Source organism: Planococcus citri, chromosome 2, assembly GCF_950023065.1.
Source record: "Planococcus citri chromosome 2, ihPlaCitr1.1, whole genome shotgun sequence".
NCBI lineage: Eukaryota > Metazoa > Arthropoda > Insecta > Hemiptera > Pseudococcidae > Planococcus > Planococcus citri.
In genome coordinates this window covers 66,689,124-66,716,629 of record NC_088678.1, presented here as the reverse complement: position 1 = coordinate 66,716,629, position 27,506 = coordinate 66,689,124, and the positions used below count along the sequence as shown (strand labels likewise).

The 27,506-nt window shown below is 34.0% G+C and overlaps 3 protein-coding genes across 3 annotated transcripts; all 3 read right to left on the bottom strand.

The window, feature by feature from the left end:
- Positions 1-535: 535 nt before the first annotated feature.
- LOC135834131 (serpin B11-like) lies at positions 536-2,033 on the bottom strand. The gene is made up of 3 exons (XM_065347968.1): positions 2,029-2,033; positions 1,740-1,940; positions 536-1,133 (listed from the first exon to the last, which is right to left on the bottom strand). The coding sequence occupies exons 1-3, from the start codon at positions 2,031-2,033 to the stop codon at positions 536-538; spliced, it is 804 nt and encodes a 267-aa protein (XP_065204040.1).
- Positions 1,805-13,615, bottom strand: LOC135837233 (modular serine protease-like). Its single transcript, XM_065352440.1, has 15 exons — positions 13,424-13,615; positions 12,468-12,528; positions 9,964-10,077; positions 9,500-9,658; positions 9,173-9,387; positions 7,919-8,134; positions 7,270-7,422; positions 6,970-7,091; positions 6,691-6,870; positions 6,451-6,610; positions 6,158-6,364; positions 5,284-5,468; positions 2,427-2,504; positions 2,029-2,226; positions 1,805-1,940 (listed from the first exon to the last, which is right to left on the bottom strand). Exons 1-14 carry the CDS (start codon positions 13,467-13,469, stop codon positions 2,053-2,055), a joined length of 2,070 nt encoding a protein of 689 aa, XP_065208512.1. The 5' UTR covers positions 13,470-13,615; the 3' UTR covers positions 1,805-1,940; positions 2,029-2,052.
- An 866-nt stretch (positions 13,616-14,481) lies between these two features.
- LOC135837229 (uncharacterized) lies at positions 14,482-26,796 on the bottom strand. Its single transcript, XM_065352437.1, has 17 exons — positions 26,581-26,796; positions 25,115-25,175; positions 24,405-24,518; positions 23,945-24,103; positions 23,614-23,828; positions 22,529-22,744; positions 21,967-22,119; positions 20,406-20,527; positions 20,055-20,234; positions 19,804-19,963; positions 19,506-19,715; positions 18,611-18,795; positions 17,979-18,065; positions 17,596-17,798; positions 17,309-17,509; positions 17,060-17,200; positions 14,482-15,201 (listed from the first exon to the last, which is right to left on the bottom strand). The coding sequence occupies exons 1-17, from the start codon at positions 26,624-26,626 to the stop codon at positions 14,604-14,606; spliced, it is 3,051 nt and encodes a 1,016-aa protein (XP_065208509.1). The 5' UTR covers positions 26,627-26,796; the 3' UTR covers positions 14,482-14,603.
- Between the last annotated feature and the right edge of the window lie 710 nt (positions 26,797-27,506).

Here is a 27,506-nt window from a genome sequence, read left to right as displayed (position 1 = left end):
TTTATCTCGATGGTCTCAAATTCAAGAACCATAATTAACCGGCATTTTTTAAAAGTTACAGGTTAACGGTTAGGGAAATAAAAATGTCAAATTCGGGTTCTGGATAAGGGTTCCAGTTCCAATTTTTTTGATTCCGGGTTAAGGTTATTGGATGAAAATTATTTCCCCAAAAATTTTTGGGCCAATTCCCGTTACGGTTCCGGTTAAAAATTCTGGTTCGCACCCCTGCTTGGACCGCAAAAATGCCAGCCAAACTTCGATTTCTTCTAGAGCAGAAGCCTGTTGAACCGTAGAATACTTTGAGAATTTCATCTACTGACTTTGGTATAGTTTTGATGAACAGTGTGATTATTTTATTTCTCCCTGTGCGAGAAACGTTTTTTGGATTCGGTGGACACATTGTGCTGAAATTATTAAACAGGTATGTAAAATCTGAAGAAAAAAAACTTTTTTATTACATTTCTCATCAATCGCATATTTGAGTAAAGAAACAGTACCTACTTAGTTTCATATTAAAATGGTTAAATTGTAAAAATTATTTATAACCGGTCGGTTTATAAATACTGGCCCACAATGTCATGACTTTAGCTTTAGCATCGAAAATAAAAAAAGCAAAAGGTCTGTTAACGGTGAAATAGATGTATTTATCATTGTTGATATGACTAGTAGTAGTACCTATGTTGGTTGTGGTATCACCAGCCTTCTCATTTACGTCTATTACAACTTTTTGCAAAATTTCTGAGACGTGTATCTGTTTATCGGTAATTTTACTTAAGTTGGCACTTACTGGATCGAATAAAGTTCTAACAGTCCGTGACTGTATAGCTGATTTCACGCTATACGTATTTTCTAGATGCATTTTTGGTATAGCATAAAAAACTTCAGATATTGCGGATTTCTCTGCGATATTTGCAAAATCTTTATGTTTTAGCGATTCTGTAAGATTTTTCAACGTCTTGTTTTTTCCCGGTAAAATAACGTACATGTGCATAGAATTATTTTTATATGGCAGTATGATCGCTCGATAGCCGACCTGTTCATCTTCATAATACGGGATCGGTGCTCGACCAAACATCATATCTACTCGAAAATCAATGTTTCCTCCATTTTTCCCTCTCGTGAAGAATAATTGCCTGAAATACAGATGTACGAATCATGTTTCGAAAGTCTATTTGCGAAATTTTTTGAATTTATACTCTCTAAATTTGAAACAGTCAATTTCACTGCTTAGCAGTCACGACATTTTGCCTTTTTAAAGCAGTAGTTTTTTTTACTGCAAAACAGTGAAAAATTACTGAATTGGTCAGTAAAAAATCATTTTGACTGACCAATTCAGTAATTTTTCACTGTTTTGCAGTAAAAAAAAACTACTGCTTTAAAAAGGCAAAATGTCGTGACTGCTAAGCAGTGAAATTGACTGTTTCAAATTTAGAGAGTACTTAGATGAATTTTTAAAGTAGCGTACCGTCTGGTTTCCTTAACAAAAAATGGGTGTTCCCAATCGCCATTGAAATATGAAACACCAATTGCTAAAAACACAGTTGTTTGGTCGATGGGCAATTGTGTTATTTCCTTGATTTTATTTGCGCTGTGATCGGATGCCCATCTGAAAAATAATGTATGTATCTACCTAGGTACTTGAAATTGTACAAAACACTAGTGAAGCTCTATCCTATGCGTTTTCGAAGATATCGTATTCAATTTCAAGTACTTATGTACTGATTACTATAAGTACTCACTTATTGACAACGATTTCTGGTTCTTTATCACTTTTTTTAAAATCTAATCCTTTGACATTAGCGTTGCATAAACGTGCGACTTGGTTCATGAATCCTGCCTTAATTGGATATTCTTTCTGTATAAATAAGGCAACTTCGTCTTTCACGTCTGTATTCACTTCGCATGATAAGGATGCCAATTCTTGGCGAAGTTCTTCTGGCCTATGGGTGAATGTAGCAACAACATTGTTAAGTTGAAATACCAATCAAGAAAAATTTTAGCGTGGACTGATGGAATAGTCACCCTTACTTCATTTTCTTCGCGATGGTGAGTCTAATTAGTATACTCAATTCTGTTTCTGTTTCGTTCATACAACCCAGTAAAATTGCATCTAATATTCTTAACAGGTTCAGTGGTGCTACTACATATAACATTTTCGTTTGGACTCCGTTTGGAAAGCACTTCGTCAAAACCACTTGCGAGTCTGGTTATTCCTTTCGTAAGACGCTGGGGAAATGATAATAAAATTTACTACCGCATTAATAATACCTACATAATAGAATACAATTTGCATATACATATCTTTGTATGAAAATTTATCTAAAAAAATCTCTCTCTGGCTCTCTAACACCTCTTTCTTAGTAAACTAAAAGAAAAAACATTGCCTGCAATCGACTATGAATTTTTTTGAAAACAGTAAAAGCTACCTGTTGTGTGGTTTCATTTGCTGATGTAGAGTTTCGTGAACTTTTGGAGTCGTTATTTAATTCCGTCTGGTTTCCTGGCTGTAGGTAAATGGAAATCGCTCAGTTTAATTTCAGCAAATTAGTAAGTTGATGCGGTATACCTACACCTTTTACATACTGTGTAGTGTGTATCTAGTGGAACTCCAAAAGCAGTACAACACTATAGGTCTCGGTACCACTGAATTATACTTAACAGTTTGCATTATTCAAAATTAAACGACGGTAGGTAGGTACCTACCTACTCAGTTTATTTCACGAGTAGGGTATTCCTATGAGCAGAAAATTTTTTGTACCAAGCATAATAGAGGAGAAGGTACAAATATGGATCCCCCCTCTAGCTTTTTGGTTTTAAAGGGTGGAAAAAATTATCAATTTTTTTTCGAATATACCATTCAAAAGGCCAAAGACTAGTATATTGTGCAAAAAAAATTTTTTGTTGAAAACTCACGGAGAAATTTGAAATTTAGAAAAGTGACACAAAGTGGTACAAATATGGACTCGGGTACAAATATGGATCCCCTCAAAAAATGAATAAAAATTTCAGAAAATTATACAAAAATTTATTTAAAGATGTTTTTTGATGCTTTGGACTTGTCTTCTTTTCTCGGTATTCTAAAAACCATTGAATCAAAATTAGATGGAAAAAAAATTTAGGGGTCCATATTTATACCCATGCAAAGAATTGGCCAAGTTGATGAAAAATGAAAAAATCATGGTCTCATTTTTGACACTTCGGACTTGTCTTCTTTGTTAATAACACTTTTCTCGACATTCTAAGAAATATTGAATCAAAATTAGGTAAAACAATTTAGGGGTCCATATTTATACCCATGCAAAAAATCTGCTCAGTTTATGAAAAATGAAAGAAATTATGAAATTCAGTTGAAGTAAAGACAAATATGAAAGTATATTATGAAAGTATTCAATTCATTGTAAGCTACTTACTTCGGTAATAATTTTTTTTCCAAACTTTATTTGAAGTTGATGAATTACCGAATGAAAAACTTGTAAAATTTTCCATTGGGAAGAAAATAATGCTCAAAAAAAACCCAAGTATGCATGGATCCGAAATAAGTACTTGGATCATCGATACTACACTACTAGTATAATTTTTAGTACTCAGCATGACCGTAGCGCTAGTAGTTGTACACTAGACCATGGGGGTCCATATTTGTACCTTGATCCATAATTGTGATCTGTCACGAGAAAACCAACATAGTGTCCAAAAAATCGCTATTTTTTATGGTGGATATTGGTAGTACTCAGGGTGCTGAATCTGCCTGCGGTGCTAAAAACGTTCGCGAACGATTCTTTTGACCCTAAATTTAAGGTCAAAAAAATTGAGCAACTACAAAAAAATGAAAAAAAAATTTTTTTTCATTTTCTCGAAATGTATGTCCGGGGGAATCAACATGCAAATTTTTGTGGATATCGGCTCACATATTTTGTAGGATTTAGGCCGTTTTTTTGAAATTTGAATAAGGTTCACTCTGGAAAAATCAACTCTTTTCACCTTGAACAAATTTGTTAAGAAACGTGATAAATTTAATAATAATAACTTATTCTTCATTAATAATTCATACTCGAGTAGTTTTTGCAACATTTCTGGCAAAAAATTCAAAAAAATCGAAAAAATCGATTTTGGGAAATTTCGATTATTGGACTTGGCAACCTTGAATGTGATGATTCTGAAAAAAAAAAATATCGGGTAATGTTGGCACTCATGGGGGCCAAAAGTGATGCAAGTTTCACGGACCTACAAATTTTAGATCGCCTGATGGCTATAGGACATTTGCGCACACCTATTGTTTGAAGGAGAAAATTGTAGGACATTTGCGCACAATTTTATAACAATAGGACGAAAAATGATTAATGGATTTTTTAGAAAAAGAGGACATTTGCGCACAATGTTCATTTTATGTCAGGGGTTTCCAAAATGTTTACGAAAATAATCACCCAACTACTAATCAAACCACCATCGATTGGTCTTCATTCTTCAACCCTCTCCGGGGATGGTGTGAGGGGGGGGGGTGCTTGATTTTTCATCAAGTAACACACAACTAATTCATACATTTGATAAACGAATTTGGACGTGCGATATATCGAATAGTATGTTTTCGAGGTCACTGAATAAGATAATGAACTTATTTTCTGGTTCTAATGCCTCGAAGCCACTCTGTGCCTCAAAAAGGGAGCCAACATTTCAAAAAGTCGTGAAAAGTCGAGTGATATATTGAATGGTATGTTTTCGAGGTCGCTGAGTACGAATATGAACTTATTTTTTTATTTTAATGCTCGCTTAAATAAAATATTTCTTCGTTTGGGAACCACTGCCGAAAATTCATTAAGTGTGCGCAAATGTCCCTCATTTGACAGGTGTGCGCAAGTGTCCTATACCTTTTCAAACGAAAGGGAAAGTGTGCGCAAATGTCCTTTTACCCGCCTGATACATAGACTCAAAACTTCAAATGCCCTTCCTGTAAAATTTACGTTTTGGACACTAGGTTGGTTTTCTCGTGACAGATCACAATTGTACCTTCTCCTCTAATAATAGGAACAGTGAATCTGATCATGTTCACATAAATGGATTATTTTTAAAACGATCAATATAAGAATGCATAATTCAGCGTTTTGGCAAATAAATGAGATTCCATATGTTTCAATTTTCGAGCTGGGAATTTTGTCTATTTTTGGACACCAGTAGTTAATCGTAATCCATGATATACCTATCTAGATGCAAATTCAGCATCATATGCTAACTGAAAATTACATCAAAAAGGTTCCTCATGATGGGATCATTGATATCAAAAAATTTTACCTTTGACGATGAAAACGATTGTGTAGAGTTTGGCAGTGAACAGCATATTTTTTCCGTATCATCAGCATCGTAACCACAAAATATTGCTCGTCTGGTGATAATAAGATGATCAGCCATTAAACAGTCTTCAGTCTTCATACAATTATTGACATCGTAATCCTCGCAAATACGTTCTCCAAACGTTTCTAAAACATATTATGACGTACATACATAATATGTACTCGTAAATAACTGAACTAGTAATGATTTCAATTTAAAATGACAGATGTAGGTATTTAATCGCTTGAAAAATTCTGTGTTTATTGTATTACTGTGGTATGTAGAAGAATTATTCACAAAATTCAGTGGAGACCTTTAATTTGAGTTAAGTCGCTCAGAAAATATTTTACCTTCGGAGGTGCCCCTGAAGGGGAGATATCAGAGATATGGAATCTTGAAGAGGAGAAATTTTTGAAAAAATAGTGTTTTTCGGAATAATAACCAAAAAATTAGCATCGTTCATGGCATTTCAAAATATTTCTCCCGTTTCAGAAATGATATCTTTGTTTACTTATCCAAAAATAAGCGATTTGAAAATTTTCATCCGCTCAGTCTCTCTAAAAGTAGTCTCGGATTTTGATGGCAATGGCTTAGGCCGATGCAGAATTTAAAGTGCTATCGTTTGGAACTGGACCATTATTCCGAGAGCAGGTTGGGTGGAGTTGGAGCGAAAAATCCCTGCAGGGACACTTTCGGAGCTAAACTGACATTTTCTGAGTAACTTCAACTCAAAATCATACCGACATTTTTTTTTTTTTGCGATTCAGCCAAATAGGTATAGGTACTTTGGTAGATACCTAACCTACCACATATTTTCCTGATTTTTTCAACTCACCCAATGGATTTTTTTCTGAAGGTGACATTATATTGTTAACTTCATCTCGCAGCCTTAGAATCCAATCGATATGATCTGTCAAATCTGTAAACGCTGCTACAGAAGAGTTTGAGGCTTGCTTCAAGCTAACAATACCTCGAAGATAGTAAAATGGACCATCTCGAAGTAAAAAACCTCCTCCACTATCTCCCTGCAGTACACCAGCACCTTGAAAATTATAATTTTCAATGAAGTCGAACGAGTAGTTTGTCTTCTTTATGGGTATTTGTTGTAGTATCATAAATCAAACTTACGACCTTCTTTACCAGCGCAGAATTTATCTAATGTTATAAATGGTTTAAAATCATCTAGCACGATGTTATAGCAACGTTGCCGACTAATGAATGGTAGATTGACAGTCGTTAAGTTTTCACTGTACTTCCCTTCGTATTCGATCCTACCCCATCCTGAGACCTGAATTTAAAAATAAAGAAATCTTCCATAAAGAAACGAGCTACTGGTAACAGTAACAAAACTAATGATAGAACGATTACTTTTCCCAGAGTGTCTTCTTCAGGATGCGTTATTGTACCACTGCCTGTCCAATCGATGCAGGCTGGCAAAACTGTCGCACTTATATTGAGTTTTTCTTTCAAAATAAGTGCGACTATATCGGCTGTGTTGTAATTTGTGTTCCCGAAATAACCTTTTCCTGCAAATCGTATTTCTTTTATCTGAAAGTATATTTATTGCGTATGTATGAGCAATTTTGAAATAAATCTGTACTGGTTCGTGTGTTCAAACTTAACATCTGTTTTGCAGATATCTCTTACCTTAAAGACCTTTTGGTTACGATTATCCGTTATGGAATAATTTCGGCTGACTTTACTGGCAACCACTTCGTAGTTAGCGGTGTTTGTCGTGGGTTTGTTATCTTCTTCGAAACAGTGTGCAGCTGAAAAGTATTTCTCAATTGAATCAACCTTGCTTATTTTGGAATTTTCAATGCAAAAATTGAATTTTTTGATGAGCAAGAACATAAGGTAGATGGTAGATGAATGCTTTCGCTTCGTATATGTGTTTGTGGACATTCTAATTATATTGCAGAATTGTTTACGTCCCTACTCACTTACCTGATAAAACTATGTACGGACTTATGATCGTGCCACCGCAAATTAGAACTTTCTTTGCATTATAGATTGCAACGTGCCAAGGAGAATCACTTATACTTTCTTCCACTCCGCCTTGAATTAATTTATTGGGGTTCGTGTATGGTCGACCACATTCTGCAAGTAAAATTCTTACTTGAAATAATATCCACGTGAAAAAGTTTCCCATTATGACAATGGCAGAGAAGAAACCTCGAGTTTTTGTTTTTTTGCGAACAAGGGAACATTCACACCCCTCTCCTCCCCTACAATTGACCAATGGCTCATTGTCAAGGAACACAAATTTTAAGCTGCAGCTGAAGTTGGTTTTTCAATTTTTAACAAGTTTAGGGAGTAGCAGAAATATTCTATAGAGATGAGAATGAGATTGATGAGAACCTTTTGAAATAGGTTTGCATGCGTATACTCCCCTTCTCCCGTCACGAATCGATTATGCCATTTTCTAGACAACCTGGAGCCTTCAGCTACTTATTCTATTTTTCTGCAATTTTAAATTCATTCAGAAGGCGTTAATCGACTTTGGAAGTTGAAAATTTCGTTTTGAGGTCTACATGACATGCTCTTTCAATGAGTCAAAGTTAGTTGAGCTAAATCGGAATGCACCTATACTTACCAGGAATGCAAGAGAACAATGTCTTATCCCATTTTCCATTCCCTTTGCATGTAATTTCTCTGTAACCAGGAACAAAATCGCCGTATTTGTGCAATTCTTTGCAGACTGGACGAACTTTACTCCCTGCTAGTAGAGAATTTTCGTCGCATGGAATATTCACACCATTGCGATTGCATTTCATATCAACATTCACCGGATTCAATTTTTCGCATTTCTCTATAAAAGTACTCGTATATTAGTGGTGTATAGATCAATCGATTATCTTTAGTGTGCGTAGCACATTATTGGTCTTGGTCTGAAAGAAGTTTGTATTTTACCCGAGTGTTTGCAAATTCCGAATATTTATTGAAAATTTCGTAATTTGAAGACAATGCAGAATTAATGACAATTTAATTATGTACGTATAATCTGATAATCTGAAGGTGGTGTGGAATTTTGAAAACTGGTAGGTAATTCAAGAACAATGAGACCTCTGAAAAACAATTTGTAATCCAGAAGCTATAAGAGTTCTGAAAATTAATCTAAAATTCCATTTATATAAATTTACGACAATATGGAATTCTTAAAATTAATTTGTAATTGTGTAGAAGCAATATTGCCATTATTTGGAGGGTATGCAAGTTCTGAAAATGATTTAAAATGTTGTACTTTGGAAGCAATATGAGTACTGAAAATCAATTTAAAATTTTCTACTTCAGAGTTTATGCGATTCCTGTGATTTAAGTCAAAACTTTATGTAAGTATTTGCGGGGAATGACAATTTTTATAATTCATTTGAAATTTTGTAATATTTGAAGACAATGGGAATCCAGAAAAACGATTTAAATGTTTGGCAATTGATAAAAAATTTAATAATTGGGTGGCAATAAGAATTCTGAAGAACGCTTTAAAATTTTGTAATTTTTGGACAATGTGAATTCTGATAATTGATTTAAAATATTGTGCTTTGGAGGCAATGAGAATTTTAAAGATTGATTTACAATTTCATGACTTGAAGATAAAGGAAAAACTGAAAATGTAATTTGAAAATGATTCAGAATTTAGAGGCAAAGTGCACAATAAATTATTCTAAAATTTGGTGATTTGGAGGCAATGTTAATTCTCAAAATTGATTTAAAATTTTGAATTTAAAGGAAATGTGAATTTTGTAGAATGATCAATTAAAATTTCGTTCTCAGACCAAAACCAATGTGTTTTGCATTTACGAGTGTGTACTATAGGCTATCATTCGTTGAGGTTTTATTATTTACTTACTGAAACAGCTGTCAAATGGTGGCTGCCACTTGTTATTGTAGCAAAAAGACGGTGAAGATTCTTTTTCTGGATAATAATTCGGCTTACACTTGATCGTGGCGATAGTCAGATCGGGAACATACCCGTTTCGGGTACCACAAGATTTTGATGAGGTTCTGTCACAATTGAAAGATATAACTTTATCGAGAGATGGCGGAGGTTTAGGGCACGAATCACTGTGTGAGAAATATAGTTTTCCAATGAAATCAGTTTTCAATCATCGTCTTATCATGAAATACCTTAGTGTGTGGATAGTAAAATCATCGTTTAGCATTATTCAATACCTACCCATCTGCTCGTTTGTTTCTGTTTGATTTGCGAATAAGAGACGTTTTACATGCTTGTGCTGTTTCATCGGAACCATCGATGCACTGTTTAAGGCCATCGCATACGTATTCCTTACTAATGCAAGCTCCGTAACCACACTGAAAGGTTTGATCGTTGCATCTGAAAATGATGAAAACATTGTTTTAAATTGAACAATTCGAATACATGTGAAGTATACATTTTTTTCAAATCCTAGATTCAATACCTTAAAGTTATTGAATGCAAAAATTTATAAATCAAGGATAGTATATCTTCATTAATTTCTTTATCATTGCTGTTAATTTCAAAAAACCGGAAAAATTGCCAAAAACTCATAAAATTTTTCCATGAGAATTTTTTTGAATCCGATGCTGATAATTTATGTACTTCATACAACACCAATAATATTTTAATCTCAATAAAGCTTAATTAATTTTCATACTAACGATATATTCCTACACTGATCGCGCGTCTCATCCGAGTTATCATCACAGTCTGGTATTCCATCGCAAACAAATATCCTTGCTACGTAGTGTCCATCATTGCAACGGAAATCCTGGCTGTTAGAATTAAAATTAAAATCATCCACTAATGAGGGTTTGTAGCTAATTTTATATTTAATAAGGTAACTTTTCGAACTCTCTGACTTTTCTTGAAGTTCTGAGGGAAGCATGCAAAAAAAAAAACTCCTTGATCTTTATTTTTTGGTGTTGAAGATCTGTTCAAGTGTCGAATTAACATTTTAATACTCATTATTTAAACAATGTCTAAAAATCAATTTGAACCCATTTAAATGATCTTTGAAATTTTTCGAGAACGGTTTAAGGTGATAGAAAAATGTTGAAAAATTGTGAAAGTTGAACGATATATTGAATGGTATGTTTTCGAGATGTTATTTCGAAATATTTCATCAATTTATGAGTATTTCCAGCAAAAAAAAGATTAATAATTGATTTTTGGAAATTTTAATTACCCAATTTGAAGTTTTTCCCCAGGTGATTTCTTGATTAGTAAGTGATGTGATGAGTACCTTTTAGCAGGTTTTAAGGTTTTTGTTTTATTTTTTATTTTTCGGAAAGGAGATGAAGTCTTATTAAGAAAATTATGTTTCCATAAAAAAATAATTACGTAGGCAACATTTAAAAATAGAAATCATTTTGATGGTAGTGCATTCATTTTTATTTCGATGACATATATTCGACAAAATATGTAGTAAAAATTCTAGTTTCATTTTATTTTCTAATAAAAAAAAAAATCAAAAACTGGTAGGTGAGTGAGCGTTTAAAAAAATCTTGAGATGTAAAATATTTTCTTTGCGAAATGAGCGTTCAAAAGTTTTGAATAGCGATCCTACCTTGGCAATACCTCTCCTCCCTCCGCAAGTAACTCCAATCAGCGTTTTTGAGGTGAAATTTTCAGAATAGACCATATTTGACTCACGTCACAACATGGCGGATTTGGTCCTTATCAGTAGGTACATTTTTCTTCAATTTTGGAGTAAATATCACGTATAAGTGGCACTTTTTAAAGAATTTTCCATAAATATGTAAAATTTTAGAAAACTAACTAGAAAAAATGAATTCTCGGTCAAAAATACTTCAGTTTTTCGGCATTTTAATTTAAAATTTATCTAACCGCGAGGGAAAAAAAGCGAAAAGTAATACTTTTTTCAGGATATTTGGCCCAAAATTTACTGATAAGAAGCGACAACGGCTCTAAATTTACCGATTGTTTACGTTTTCAAAATATGGACAATATCGTTCGAATATGATCTATTGTTTCTAAAACAATGGTGTGAATCTTTTGAGAAAAAGATCACACCACGTTTTGTCGTCAATTTTTTTGGGGCAAAGAACCATTGTGCTTCGGATTCAAAAAATTTGTGTTCAGCTATCTTGAAAACATACTACCTACTACATATTTAAAATTAGGCCTATATTACACGATTTTCAGCGACTTTTCAAAATTTATGCTATTTACGGGGGCGTAAGGGGATTTTGCGGAATCTTAAGCGTAAAAAAAGTTCATATTCGGGTTCAGTGTCCTTGAAAACATAATATTCAATATATCACACGACTTTTCACAATTTTTCAAAATTTTGGCCCTTTTTTGGGGCAGTCAGGAGCTTTGCGGGGTTAGGCCCAAAAAATAGGTTCATATTCGTTTTCAGTGACCTCGAAAACATATCTACTATTCAATATATGTATTACTTTACTTTTCACGATTCGATATATCACTCGATTTTTCATTTCCATGATTTTTTAAAATGTTGACCGCACCCCCCCCCAATCAGCTGGGAGGATTGAAGACCAATCAATGGTGGTTTAATTAGTAGTTGGATGAATAGACTTTGCAAAAAAATTTGAGCGAAATAGAATGAATTAAGTGGTAACTTTGAAGTTTGATTAATTCATTGTACTGACATTTTTTTTCCAGCTCTTTTTTTAGAAACCCCCCTTGAGGGATGGGTAATGGGTATCGACCGTAGTATCAAACTATCGAGAATTTGAAGGGGAGCGTTTTCAATTGTGTAAGTTTGTATAGTAAACATGTATTTGCGGAGTAAATCGCAAAAAAAACGTGAATCGGATCCGCTTTTAGCTGCCTAAAAAAATTAGCTCCAAGGGTAGGAAAGAGGGTTGGTTTTTTTTGGTAGTTCAGAGGGCCCATCTGAACCCATTCCCGAAGAAAAAATTCATGTGCCAATTTTTTCCCTTTTAAAACCGCTATTTGCCCACTCTATTTGTTTGACGCAACAGCGTGTAGTTCTAGATTCACAAAAATGTACCTAACTTGAACTGCTAATAATTTGTTTTTTTTTCTTTTGCATGCTGTTTCCAGACAAATATCCAAGCTGCGTAGTACATTTTTAGTTGGACTTTCGCAGAGTTCAAAAAATTCCTTCATTAGTGTGAATGGAATGTTTGTCTCAAATTCCACTCGAACCTACTCTGGATTGTGATCAACTATCTCTCCTTTTTCTGGATTTGATGCACCTGACGTGAGTAGAACTGTAACAGTTACATAAACATAACACGCGTTTAATTTTCATCAAATCCTTTAACTTCAATATGGCCGAAACAATGGGGATGATTATCCCTTATTTCAGCTAGTTGCAGTTGTGTATCCTCCATCTTACTCTCTAAATTTAAAGCAGTCAAATTTCACTGCTTAGCAGTCACGACATTTTGCCTTTTTAAAGCAGTAGTTTTTTTTACTGCAAAACAGTGAAAAATTACTGAATTGGTCAGTCAAAATGATTTTTTACTGACCAATTCAGTAATTTTTCACTGTTTTGCAGTAAAAAAAACTACTGCTTTAAAAAGGCAAAATGTCGTGACTGCTAAGCAGTGAAATTGACTGTTTCAAATTTAGAGAGTATGTTAATTCGTAGGATTATTTAAGAAAAAAAGTCATCCACAAATTGGGGAAAGTAAGATCAGGAATATCACTAGGTATGCATGCCATTTTACGCTTTTGAAGTGTGTTTGCAATGTTTCAGTAGCTTCTAATCGTCAAGATAGCGAACATTTTATGATTATTTTTGTCTACTTTACTAAGTATAACGCGGTGTGGTACCTATACCTATCCACAGGGCCGCTGAGGGAAGGGCAAATTTTCACGAGCTTTATTCACTCTAACTCGTGTCTGTTCTCTTTTTTTCAAAATTGAAAACCCAAACAAAATTTTCACATTCTGAAATTTTAGAAGACATAAAAAATAAACTCCTTCCATAAAAAACATCGTTTCCGAAAAAATGCAGTTTGAAGTAATGTTCGATTTTTTGTAAGAAGTCTTAACTTTTCAAAAACTGTTCGGCATCGAGGTTTTTCAGGCGAACCGATACAATCAATTGTATTGGGAATATCCCCTTGAATGCTATTATAAAATAAAACGTGTACTTACTAGTGAGGTAAATGTGCAAGTTGAATAAATAAGCATAAACGTACATGTTCCTGTTTAATATTTTGATCACACAATAGAGAAATAAAAATCACTTTTTATAAATTATCTAATGGAAGCTAGGTACATTATTTCATAATACCTATGTATTATTTTTTTACGTCGAATTCACGATACCGTCTGGATTAATTTTTGTTTTCATAAGTATGTATGTATTAAATAGGGTATTTCCTATAAACGTAAAATCTGTTTTTCTGCCGGCCATATGGACACTTCCAATACCGGTTAACTTGTTTTTCAACATCCAGACAACTCTGTTCCTTCACAATAATAACGTACAAATATGCGCTATCAAGGTTACAAAATTTTTTTTGGAACCCGGACTAGAATTTGTCGAAATTGCTGGTCATACAATATACAAAACGTGTATGATGAAGTTTTTGATGAATGATGATAATAGTATAATATTACAATACATGGAGCGAAAGTGAAGTGTGTGTGGCCGAGTGCGATTTGACTCGCCGAGCAGAAGGCGAGAGGAGTTGAAGCACGAGACCAAACATTCTTCACGTCGCTTCTTGCATTGTAAAATATTTTGAAAATTTTTATGAGATTTTTTAGTGTTGGAGGTGGGCTATTTTGACAGAGAACATTTCAAGTTCTGCCTTCTTTAATAATTACTATACCCATAAGAAAGTTGAATTTCAAATCTACGTGATTTCGAAAAAGGTCGTCCAAAAGTGGAAATTTATTTGTCATCCAACAGTTATCAAAAGGTCATCTTTTTTCATTTTTTCGATTTAGTGGACTCCGTGGATTTGCCTTTTTTTTTTAGAACAATTGCGTCGAAAACTTTTTTTTTCGTTTCTGTTTTTTCAGTTTTCACATATCTGGCGAAAATCCCAAATGGGTACAAACCTGTTGAACGGTAGACTATTTTGAGAATTTCATCCTTTGATGCAGTTTTGATAAACAGTTTGATTATTTTATTTCTCTCTGCGCAAAAAAATTCATTTGGATTCGGCGGACACATTATGCTGAAGTAAATAAAAAGATATGCAAAAGCTTACAAAGCGTTTATTACATTTCTCATCAATTTCATGCATGATTAAGAAAAGCAGTTTTTTCAAATTAAGATGGTTAAATTTTTGGTATTGAACAAACATTTTGAAGGTAAAAGCAACTATTTATAAGGGGTCGGTTTATAAATACTGGCCCACAATGTCATGACTTTGGCTTTAGCATCGAAAATAAAAAAAGTAAAAGGTCTGTCAACAGTGAAATTGATGTACTTATCTTTGTTGATATAACTAATAGTAGTTCCTATGTTGGTTGTGGTATCACCAGCCTTCTCATTTACGTCTATTACAACGTTTTGCAAAATTTCTGAAACGCGTATCTGTTTATCAGTAATTTTACTGAAGTTGGCTCTTACTGGATCGAATAAAGTTTCAACTCCCAATTGCCGTAATGCTGATTTCAGGTCATTCGTCATTTCTAGATGCATTTTTGGAATAGCATAAAAAACTTCGGATATTGTGGATTTCTCTGCGATATTTGCAAAATCTCCATGATTTAGCGATTCTGTAAGATTTTTCAACGTCTTGTTTTGTCTCGGTAAAATAACGTACATGTGCATTGATTTATTTTTATATGGCAGTATGATTGCTCGATAGCCGACCTCTTCATCTTCATAATACGGGATCGGTGCTCTACCAAACATCATATCTACTCGATAATCAATGTTTTCACCATTTTCCCCTCTCGTGAAGAATAATTGCCTGAAATAGAGATGTACGAATCATGTTTCGAAAGTCTATTTGCGAAATTTCTTGAATTTATACTCACAAGGGAACTACCTGAACCGGCAGAAACGAAAATGAACGAATCAAAGCTAGATCAAAAGGGGACCACCTCAGGACCCCAATTCCAAAATTTCAAGTGCTAAAGTTGATTTCTCGATTTTTGGTGAATTTTTGAAAATTGAAAAATCCGAAAAATTATCAATTAGGTAATACCTACCTACCAAAAATAGAAAATATTGATGAAAAATGGAATTTTCTCGGGAAGTGGCTCAGATGGTGTCCCTAACTCATTTACGACTATCGAAATTAGTAAAACCTCAATTCCAGTCATTCTGGAGCCTCCAGAGATTTTTTATCATTTCTCCAGAAACTTGAAATTGCTGTGGAACGGCTAAAAATCAACTTTAGCACAAATAACTTTACTTGGGGCCTATGTGGGTTGCCTTTAACCATTTTTTGCGGTTGTCGCGAAAATCGGCGTCTGCCGGTTCAGATGTGTATTTTTAGCCGCTGGAAAAAATGACAAAATTTGAAAATGTTTAAATATTCCATCTTTTACAATGCTATCTATCCGAAATCGAGCTCTGGCCGATTTTCGACGATCCGAATAGGCAACACCTCCATTTCGACTATTCTGGGGCATCCATTAACATTTTCAAATTTTGTCATTTTATTCCAGTGGCCAAAAATACACATCTGAACCGGCAGACGCCGATTTTCGCGACAACCGCAAAAAATGGTTAAAGGCAACCCACATAGGCCCCAAGTAAAGTTATTTGTGCTAAAGTTGATTTTTAGCCGTTCCACAGCAATTTCAAGTTTCTGGAGAAATGATAAAAAATCTCTGGAGGCTCCAGAATATGACTGGAATTGAGGTTTTACTAATTTCGATAGTCGTAAATGAGTTAGGGACACCATCTGAGCCACTTCCTGAGAAAATTCCATTTTTCATCAATATTTTCTATTTGAGGAGCACAGGGAAAGAACGATGTAACTTGATTTTTTTCAATTTCTTTTTTTTAGTGAAATTTTGTTCATTGAGGAATGCTCTTTCATGTAGTGTACGTAGTTTATGTTGAAAGTATTTTTATCGGCACTATTTTGCTCAAAAAACAGAAAATTGTAAGAGATGAAAAATTGAAAGTTTGAGGTGAAAAAAAATTATAACATAAATTTTTTATTTTTTTTTTCTCGGTGGTATTTTATTCATTGAGCTAAGCACTTTCACCCAATGTTTATGAAAAATGCACATTTGTTCTATTTCACTCAGAATAACGACTTGAAAATTGCACAAAAAATAAATACAGGGAAAGAACGACATAACCTGGCTGTTTACAGGGAAAAAACGACGTAAGTGGGTCGCGTACAGGGAAAGAACGATGTAAGTAAGTGGTTTTCGGAGCAAAACGTTGCTTGCGCGTTAGTTTAAAAATGCTCTCATTGTATTCTGATAACTCGTGAATGATATTTTCATGCTCAGAATTGTTCTAATAGACTTTAGGAATATATCTGAAACAAAACTCACGCCAAATAATAATTATTTTCAAACTGAGAAACATTTCAATCTTTAAAACGCTCTCCTGTAAAATTTGCAAAATACCAGTTACATCGTTCTTTCCCTGTGCTCCTCATTTTTGGTAGGTATTAATTGATAATTTTTCGGATTTTTCAATTTTCAAAAATTCACCAAAAATCGAGAAATCAACTTTAGCACTTGAAATTTTGGAATTGGGGTCCTGAGGTGGTCCCCTTTCGATCTAGCTTTGATTCGTTCATTTTCGTTTCTCCCGGTTCAAGTAGTTCCCTTGTCAGATGAATTTTTAAAGTAGCGTACTGTCTGGTTTCTTTTACAAAAAATGGGTGTTCCCAATCGCCATTGAAATATGAAACACCAATTGCTAAAAACACAGTTATTTGGTCGATGGGCAATTGTGTTATTTCCTTGATTTTATTTGCGCTGTAATCGGACGCCCATCTGAAAAATGATGTATCTACTTGAAATTGTACAAAATACTAGTGAAGCTCTATCCTATGCGTTTTCGAAGGTATCGTATTCAATTTCAATTACTGAATTACTACTCACTTATTGACAGCAATTTCTGGTTCTTTACCGCCTTTTTTAAAATCTAATTTTATGACATCAGCGTTGTATAAACGTGCGACTTGATTCATGAATGCTACCTGTATAGGATTTTCTTTTTGTATAAATAAGGCAACTCCGTCTTTCATGTATGTATTCACTTCGTATGATAAGTTTGCCAATTCTTGGTGAAATTCTTCTACTCTATGGGTGAATGTAGCAACAACATTGTTAAGTTGAAATACTTACCAATCAAGAAAAATTTCAGCGTGGACTGATGGAATAGTCACCTGTAGTTCGTTGTCTTCTCTTTGAGCAATACATTTTGTAATTTACTCAATTCTACTGCTGTTTTGTTCGTACTACCCAGCCAAATTGCAGCTATTATTCTTGCCACGTTCAGTGGTGCCAGTATAAAATTTTCGTTTGGATTCGATTTGTAAAATATGTAGTCAAAACCAACTGCGAGTCTGGCTATTCCTTTCGTAATGCTCTGGGGAAATGATAATAAAATTTACTAACGCATTTATAATAGAATTCATTTGCCTATATCTTTGTATGAAAATTCATGAAAAAAGTCTCTCTCTGGCTCTCTAACACCTCTTTCTTTGTAAACAAAAAAAAACATAACCTGCAATCGACTGTGAATTTTTTTGAAAACAGCAAAAGCTACCTTTCGTGTTGTTTGATTTGCTGATGTAGAGTCTTGTGAAATTTTGGAGTCGTTAGCTTCAGAATTTGATTCCGTCTGCTTTTCTGGCTGTGGGTAAACAGAAATCATTTAGTTTAATTTCACCAATTATTTAGTAAGTTGCTAAAAATGGAACCTAAGTTGATGCGGTATACACCTTTTACATAGGTACTGTATGTCTAGTGGGACTTCAGAAGCAATACAACTGTAGGTCTAGGTACCACTGAATACTTAACAGTGTGCATTATTCAAAATTAAACGACCGACGCGACGGTTAGGTCGGTTACCTACTCAGTTTATTTCACGAGTAGGGTATTTCTATGAGCAGAAAATTTTTTGTACCAAACAAAGCTAAGTAAGTAAAATAATAATAGGAACAGTGAATATGATCATGTTCACATAAATGGATTATTTTTAAAACCATCAATATAAGAATGCATAATTCAGCGTTTTGGCAAACAAATGAGATTCCATATGTTTCAATTTTCGAGCTGGGAATTTTTCTATTTTTGGACACCCTGTAGTTAATCGTAATCCACGATATAGATGCAAATTCAGCATTTATGCTGACTGAAGTTCCTCATGATGGGATCATTGAGAGCAAAAAGCTTTACCTCTGACGATGAAAACGATTGTGTAGAGTTTGGCAGTGAACAGCATATTTTTTCCGTATCATCAGCATCGTAACCACAAGATACTGCTCTTCTGGTGATAATAAGATGATCAGCCATTGAACAGTCTTCAATCTTCATACAATTATTGACATCGTAATCCTCGCAAATACGTTCTCCAAACGTTTCTAAAACATACTCGTATTATGACGTACACATAAGATATGTACTCGTAAATAACTGAACTAGTAACGATGTCAATATTTAGAGCGACAAATGTAGTTAATCGCTTGAAAAATTCTGTGTTTATTGTATTACTGTGGTATACTATGTAGGAGAATTTTTAACAAAATTCAGTGGGGACCTTAATTTGAGTTGAAAGTCGCTCAGAAAATATTTTACCTTCGGAGGTGCCCCTGAAGGAGAGATATGAAATATCAAAGAGGAGAAATTTTTGAAAAAATTGTGTTTTTTCGAAATAATAACCAAAAAATTAGCATCGTTCATTGCATTTCAAAATATTTCTCCAGTTTCAGAAATGATATCTTTGTTTACGTACTTTTCCAAAAATAAGCGATTTGAAAATTTTCATCTGCTCAGTAGAACTCTCTAAAAGTGGTTTCGAATTTTGATGACAATGGCTTAAAGTGCTATCTTTTGGAACCTGGTCATTTTTCTGAGAGCAGGTTAGACGGGGTTGGAGCGGAAAATCCCTGCAGGGACACTTTCGGAGCTAAACATTTTCTGAGTAACTTTCAACTCAAAATGAAGGTCTCCTCCGTACTCGGTCGAAATTCTTCCGACATTTTTTTTTTCGCAATCCAACCTGATAGGTAGGTATAGGTGCGTTGGTAGATACCTACCTCACCATATACTTTCCTGATTTATTACAACTCACCCAATGAATTTGTTTTCGAAGGTGACATTATATTATTGTTAACTTCATCTCGCATCCGTAGAATCCAATCGATATGATCTGTCAAATCTGTAAACGCTGCTATAGAAGTTTCTGAGCTTCGCTTCACGCTAACAATGCCTCGAAGGTAGTAAAATGGACCATCTCGAAGTAAAAATCCTCCTCCACTATCTCCCTGCAGTACACCAGCACCTTGCAAATGATAATTTTCTATGTAGTCGGACGTGTAGTTTGTCTTTGTCATATTTTTGTTGTATGTAGTATCATAAATCAAACTTACCACCTTCTTTGCCAGCGCAGAATTTATCCAAAGTTATAAATGCTTTAAAATCATCTGGCACGATGTCATAGCAACGTTGCCGACTGATGAAGGGTAAATTGACAGTCGTTAAGTTTTCACTATACTTTCCTTCGTGTTCGATCCTACCCCATCCTGAGACCTGAATTCAATTTCAAAATGAAGAGATCTTTCATTAAGCAATGAACTGCTGGTTATAAGAGTAAAACTAATGAGTAATGATAGACGATTACTTTTCCCAGAGTATCTTCTTCAGGATACGTTATTCTACCGCTGCCAGTCCAATCGATACATGCTGGCAAAACTGTCGCACTTATATCGAGTTTTTCTTTCAAAATAAGTGCGACTATATCGGCTGTGTTGTAATTTGTGTTCCCGAAATAACCTTTTCCTGCATATCGTATTTCTTTTATCTGAAATTATATTTATTGCGTATGTATGAACAATTTGGAAATTAATCTGTACCGGTTCGTGTGTTCAAATTTGCTACCGTCCAATGTTACTTGAACATACACGTAAGTTAGGTAGTTATCTTACCTGACGGAATAATTATACTTAACATCTGTTTTGCGGATATCTCTTACCTTGAAGACCTTTTGATTACGATTATCTGTTATGGAATAATTACGGCTGACTTTACTGACAACCACTTCGTAGTTGTCGGTGCTTGTCGTGGGTTTGTTATCTTCTTCGAAACAGTGTGCAGCTGAAAAGTAGGTATTTCTCAATTGAATGAACCTTGCTTATTTTGGAATTTTCAATGCTAAAATTGATTTTTTTTTCGATGAGCGAGTATAGGTAGATGAATGCTTTCGCTCCCTATAAGGGTTATTCCATGCCAAATCGGCGGATTTTTGCACGAGGGGTCTTCGATTTTTTTCAAAATCAGATCATTTGTAGAGGTCATCAAACGATGACGAATGGCGCAAACCGGACATTTTTTCGATTTTTTTTGACGGAGCTGTGGCGCTTCAAAATTCTCCAAAATGGCCAAAAATGGAAAATTTCAGTTGCAAATTGCTCCGGTTGTACGTGGTATAAAATTTTCAACTTTTTTTCAAATTGTAGTACTTTGAGAGGGTAATCGACGAATGATGTCAAAATCAGTGTTGCCACTTTCAAAGACCCAAAAAAATCGATTTAAATACTTATAATTTGAATATAACCACGATGATGTCCGCCAGTAAAAATTCTGAAAAAATTCTCAGTTTTAGTCCATTTAATGCAGAATAACATATCAAAAAATTGGAGGGGCCTTTTTTTCATTTTCGAGAAAAAAAAATTACAAGTTTTACAGTTGTTGAAAAAGTGCCACCAGAAACCTAAAAAATGAAAATTTTTGCATTTTTGAAGTATTTTACCAATTTGTAGACAAATATGTGAAAAAAATCCCCCTCCCCCCCAACTTGTCAACAAATTGACGAAAAATGTCGTCATTTTTCGTGCTATAATTTTATTTTAAGAGTGAAATATATGCATTTTTCGTCAATTCGTTGACAAATTGGGGTGGAGGGGGATTTTTTCACATATTTGTCTACAAATTGGTAAAATACTTCAAAAATGCAAAAATTTTCATTTTTTAGGCTTCTGGTGGCACTTTTTCAACAACTGTAAAACTTGTAATTTTTTTTTCTCGAAAATGTAAAAAAAGGCCCCTCCAATTTTTTGATATGTTATTCTGCATTAAAAGGACTAAACCTGAGAATTTTTTCAGAATTTTTACTGGCGGACATCGTGGTTATATTCAAATTATAAGTATTTAAATCGATTTTTTTTGGGTCTTTGAAAGTGGCAACAGTGATTTTGTCATCATTCGTCGATTACCCTCTCAAAGTATGTACTACAATTTGAAAAAAAGTTGAAAATTTTATACCACGTACAACCGGAGCAATTTGCAACTGAAATTTTCCATTTTTGGCCATTTTGGAGAATTTTGAAGCGCCACAGCTCCGTCAAAAAAAATCGAAAAAATGTCCGGTTTGCGCCATTCGTCATCGTTTGATGACCTCTACAAATGATCTGATTTTGAAAAAAATCGAAGACCCCTCGTGCAAAAATCCGCCGATTTGGCATGGAATGACCCATAAGTATGTTTGTGGACATTCTGAGTATATTGCAGAATTTTTTACGTCCTTACTCACTTACCTGATAAAACTATGTATGGACTTATGATCGTGCCACCGCAAATTAGAACTTTCTTTGCATTATAGATTGCAACGTGCCAAGGAGAATCACTTATACTTTCATCCACTCCACCTTGAATTAATTTCTTGGGGTTCGTGTATGGTCGACCACATTCTGCAAAAGTAAAATTCTTACTTGAAATAATATCCATGTGAAAAAGTTTCCCATTATGACAATGGCTGGGAAGAAACCTTGAATTTTTGTTTTTTGCGAACAAGGGAACGTTCACACCCCCCCCCCCCCTACAATTTAAATTGACCTATGGCTCATTGTCAAGGAACACAATGACACTTGGACATTTGAACCAAATTTTAAGCTGCTGAAGTTGGTTTTTCAATTTTTAACTAAAGGGAGTAGCAGAAATATTCTATACAGATGAGAATGAGATTGATGAGAACCTTGAAATATGGCCTGCATACGTACTCCCCTTCTCCCACAACGAATCGATTCTGCCATTTTCTCGATACCTTTAGCAAGCAGTGTTCATTATGAATTAATTATGCACCTACATATACCTACTTACCAGGAATGCAAGAGAACAATGTCTTATCCCATTTTCCATTCCCTTTGCATGTAATTTCTCTGTAACCAGGAACAAAATCGCCGTATTTGTGCAATTCTTTGCAGACTGGACGAACTTTACTCCCTGCTAGCAGAGAATTTTCGTCACATGGAATATTCACACCATTGCGATTGCATTTCATATCAACATTCACCGGATTCAATTTTTCGCATTTTCCTATTAAAGTATATGAGTGGTGTACTTACAATTAGATCGATCGATGATCTTTAGTGTGCAATGTGCATAGCACGTTATTGGTTTTGGTCTGAAATAATTTGGAGACAATGCGGAATTAATGACCATTTATTTATAATCTGATAGTTTAAAAGGGGTATGGAATTCTTAAAACTGGTAATTCAAAAACAATGCGAACTCTGAAAAACAATTTGTAATCCAGATGCGATAAGAGTTCTGAAAATTGAGTTGAAATTTCATAGTAATTTTGAAGACGTAATATGGAATTCTGAAAATTATTTTGTAATTTAAACACAATGGAGGTTTCTGAAACTAATCCCAAATGCCATAATTTGGTGGGTATGCAAGTTCTGAAAATGATTTAAAATATCATGATTTGCAGGAAATGAAAATTCTGAAAATTAATTCAAAATTGTGTAATTTTTGGACAATGTGAATTTAAAAATTGATTTGAAATTTTCTAATATTTAATTTAAAGACAAAAAGGGAATCCAGAAAAATGATGTAGATAAATGTTTGTCATTCTGAGGCGATGTGAATTCCGAAAATTGATTAAAAAATTTTAAGTATAATTTGGTAGCAATAAGAATCCTGAAGAATCCTTTAAAATTTTGTGATTTTTGGACAATGTGAATTTTGAAAATTGATTTAAAAGTAATTTTAAAGGAAATATGCGAATTCTGTAAAATGAAAAATTAATATTTCGTTCTCAGACCAAAACCAATGTGTTTTGCATTTATGAGTAGGAACTAGGCTATCATTGGTTGATGTTTTATTGTTATTTTTATTAACACTGTGGCTACAATTGAGTCATCTACGCATTATGTAGATGTCAAAAGCCATTTACTTACTGAAACAGTTGTCAAATTGAGGCTCCCAGTTATTATCGAGGCAAAAAGACCTTGAAGGTTTTTTTTCTGGATAATAATTCGGCTTACACTTGATCGTGGCGATAGTCAGTTCGGGAACATACCCGTTTCGGGTACCACAAGATTTTGATGAGGTTCTGTCACAATTGAAAGTTATAACTTTATCGAGAGATGGTGGAGGTTTAGGGCACGAACCACTGTGTGAGAAATATAGTTTTCCGATCAGTTTTCAATCATCGTCTTATCATGAAATACCTATAGGTATGTATCCTGGATAGTAAAATCATTGTTTAGCCTTTTATTCAATACTTACCCAGCTGCTCGTTTGCTTCTGTTTGATTTGCGAATAAGAGACGTTTTACATGCGTGTGGTGTTTCATCGGAACCATCGATGCACTGTTTAAGGCCATCGCATACGTATTCCTTACTAATGCAAGCTCCGTAACCACACTGAAAGGTTTGATCGTTGCATCTAAAAATGTTGAAAACATTGTTTTAAATTAAACAATTCGGATACATGTGAAGTGTACATTTTTTTCAAATCCTAGATTCAACAAAGTTATTGAATGCAAAAATTCATAAATCAAGGAGTATATTATCTTCATTAATTTCTCTATCGTAACTGCTAATTTCATAAAACCGGAAGATTTGCCAAAAACTCATGAAATTTTTCCAGGAGAACTTTTTTGAATCCGATCCTAATTTTTTATGTGCTTCATACAACACCAATAATATTTTTATCTCAATAAAGCCTAATTAATTTCCATACTAACGATATATTCCTACACTGATCGCGCGTTTCATCTGAGTTATCATCACAGTCTGGTATTCCATCGCAAACAAATATCCTTGCTACGTAGTGTCCATCATCGCAACGGAAATCCTGGCTGTTGAAATTCAAACGAAAATCATCCACCAATGAGGGTTTGTGGCAAAAGTTATATTTAACGAGGTAACTTTTCGAACTCTCTTGCTTTTCATACAGTACTGGGAGAAGCATGCAAAAAAAAAAAACTCTGATCTTTATTTTGACTGTTAAATGTCTACTCAAGTGTCGATAAACTTTTTGATGATGATTATTTGAACAAATTTCTAAAAGTCAATTTGAACGCATTTAAACGATCCTTGAAAATCCTCGAGAACGGTTTAAGATGATGGAATATCCTTCGCCCAGGTTGGTGAAATGAGCCAAAACTTCATTCTTTTGTCATTTTTATCTAGATGAAGTCAGATTTGATAATCTTCCTCTTACCTACATTGTCATTTATTTTAATTTTTTTTGACGCATTGGTGTATAGTTTTAGATTCACAAAAATTCACGCAACTTGACCTACTAATAATTTATTTTCCTTTTCTTTTGCATGCTGTTTCCAGATGAATATCCAAGCTGCGTAGTATTTTTTTAGTTGGACTGTTGGAGAGTTCAAAAAATTCCTTCATTAGTGTAAATGGAATGTTTGTCTCAAATTCCACTCGAACTTACTCTGGATTGTGATCAACTATCTCTCCTTTTTCTGGATTTGATGCACCTGACGTAAGTAGAACTGTAACAGTTACATAAACATAATACACGTTCAATTTTCATATATTGAACCGGTTAACTTTTAATCGGCCGAAACCATGGGGATGATTATCCCTTATTTCTGCTGCTTGCAGTTGTGTATCTACATACTGTCTTATGTTAATTTATAGGATTGTTTAAGAAAAAAAGTAATCCACAAATTTGCAATGTTTCTTCAGCTCCTAATCGTTGTGATAGCAATCATTTTGTGATTATTTTTGTCTACTTTACCAAATACAACACGGTGTGGTACCTACCTCTACTCCAAGCCCGTATCCAGGATTTCCTCCTGGGGGATGTTGAATGACTCATGAGTATGGGGATAAAAATCACAAAATTCCCAACGGGCTCATATGTATAAAAATTTCAATAGTAGGCACATTTCAGACATTTTCATGCTGAATTTCAGCTTGAAAAACGTGTAGATCAGAGTGAGGTTTTTGAAATTTATCCAGTAAATTGTTTATTCCTATTTATAATGAAATTCAGATAAGCACGAGCGAAGCGAGGGCAAAATTTTGGAAATTTGTCAATCCAAAGAGTACCTAAAAAATACTACATTTCTGATTGTAAAATTGATTTTTCTGGATTTAACTTGGCATTCCTCACGTCCTCAGACTTGAATTAGTTGTTTGTTCAACTAGGGAGCGATAATGATTTTTGACGATTTTCGAGGTTTATTGCCCAAGCGTCGCGAAGAAAATAATTCAAAATTGTCGAAAATCATTTTTACTCCTGAGTTGGATAACATATTTTTCGTTATGAGGGAGAAAAATCCCAGTACCTATTTAATTCCAATAATGATCACTGATCAGTAAGCTGTAGCAAAAGGAGCACCTTGTCTCCCTTATAATAATGAAAAATATGCTTCCAGAAATTTCAATTTCAAAAAAGGAAAGCAAACAAAAGCTTTGGAAATTCATAATTCAAGAAGCAAAAATAATTAGTACATCATTTTCAATGAATTTTGAAGTTTGTAGCAAATTATCTCCCTAGAAACATGAAACAATATAAGAAATTGCAGGAAATTATATTAACCTAAGGATTTTTTGGCCCTTGGGAGGGGGGGGGGGTGATTATACCCCAAATCACCCCCCCCCCCCGAATACGCCCTTGCTCTACTCATAGGGCCGTCGACTTTTTTTTCAAAATTAGAATCCCCAAAAAAAATTCCTTATTTCACATTCTAAAATTTTGAAGACAAAAAATAAACTCCCATCATGAAAAGACATCGTTTCCAAAAAAATGCAGTTTGAAGTAATGTTCGATTTTTTGCAAGTCCTAATTTTTTTAAAACTGTTTGGCATCGAGGTTTTGCAGGCGAACCGATACAATCATGTATTGGGAATATCCCCTTTAATGCTATATAAAATAAAACGTGTACTTACTAGTGAGGTAAATGTGCCAGTTGAATAAATAAACATAAACGTACATGTTCCTGTTTAATTTGATCACACAACATAGAAATAAAATCACTTTTTATAAATTATCTAATGGAAGCTGAGTACACTATTTCATATTTTTTCACATCGAATTCGCGATACCTTCTGGATGATTTTTTGTTTTCATAAGTAGTTATTAAATATTCGCGATCGACGTAAAATCCATTTCTCTGCCGGCCATATCGACACTTCCAATGGTTAACTTGTTTTTCAACATCCAGGCAACTCTGTTCTGTCACAAATAACGTACGAATGTGCGCGATCAAGGTTACAAAAATTTTTTTGTATCGCGGATTAGAATTCGTAGAAATTGCTTTTCATATATAATTATATGAAGTTATCGATGATAGGTAAATTCTTTTTTTTTTTTAATAACTTCAGTAGAAATTGATTGATTTTGAAGTTTCAAAATAAGCTTATTAGATCAAAACCTTTGCGTTTTTGCTGCTCAAGTAAATTATTTAGATTCGAAAGAATTTTTGAAATATACAATCTTTTTTCTCAACTCTCAATTTGTCAAGTTCAATGACCTTGGGAAAATCTATCTTGTTTAGGATAGATCTGCCTTAAAGGGACGAAAAAGAAAAAAAATCCCTATTCATTTTTTTCATCATCTCCGAAATTGTTCTGTATTATTCATGTTCTAAACCATATAAGAAATCAATTTTGAAATTTTTTATGAGATTTTTTAGTGTTAATGATAGAGAACATTTTCATCTCTTCTAGGAAAGTTCTGCCTTGTTTAAAAATTAACTATCCATCAAAGAGTTGAATTTCAAATCTACGTGATTTTGAAAAAGGTCGTCCAAAAGTGTAATTTTTATTTATCATCCAAAAGTTATCAAAAGGTCATCCTTTTTCATTTTTTCGAT

Excerpts from the sequence above, each read along its gene's own strand:
- LOC135834131 (XM_065347968.1), bottom strand. Across the intron at positions 1,134-1,739 it reads CCAGAAATCGTTGTCAATAA|GCAATTATTCTTCACGAGAG; the intron begins GTGAGTACTTAT and ends TCTGTATTTCAG.
- LOC135837233 (XM_065352440.1), bottom strand. The coding sequence starts at position 13,469 with ATGTACGTTTATGCTTATTTATTCAACTTGCACATTTACCTCACTA. Across the intron at positions 9,388-9,499 it reads AGAAACAAACGAGCAGATGG|TGATTCGTGCCCTAAACCTC; the intron begins GTAGGTATTGAA and ends TTTCTCACACAG. Across the intron at positions 5,469-6,157 it reads TTCAGAAAAAAATCCATTGG|AAACGTTTGGAGAACGTATT; the intron begins GTGAGTTGAAAA and ends AATATGTTTTAG.
- LOC135837229 (XM_065352437.1), bottom strand. The coding sequence starts at position 26,626 with ATGTACGTTTATGTTTATTTATTCAACTGGCACATTTACCTCACTA. Across the intron at positions 23,829-23,944 it reads AGAAGCAAACGAGCAGCTGG|TGGTTCGTGCCCTAAACCTC; the intron begins GTAAGTATTGAA and ends TTTCTCACACAG. Across the intron at positions 17,510-17,595 it reads GAGAAGACAACGAACTACAG|AGTAGAAGAATTTCACCAAG; the intron begins GTGACTATTCCA and ends ATTCACCCATAG.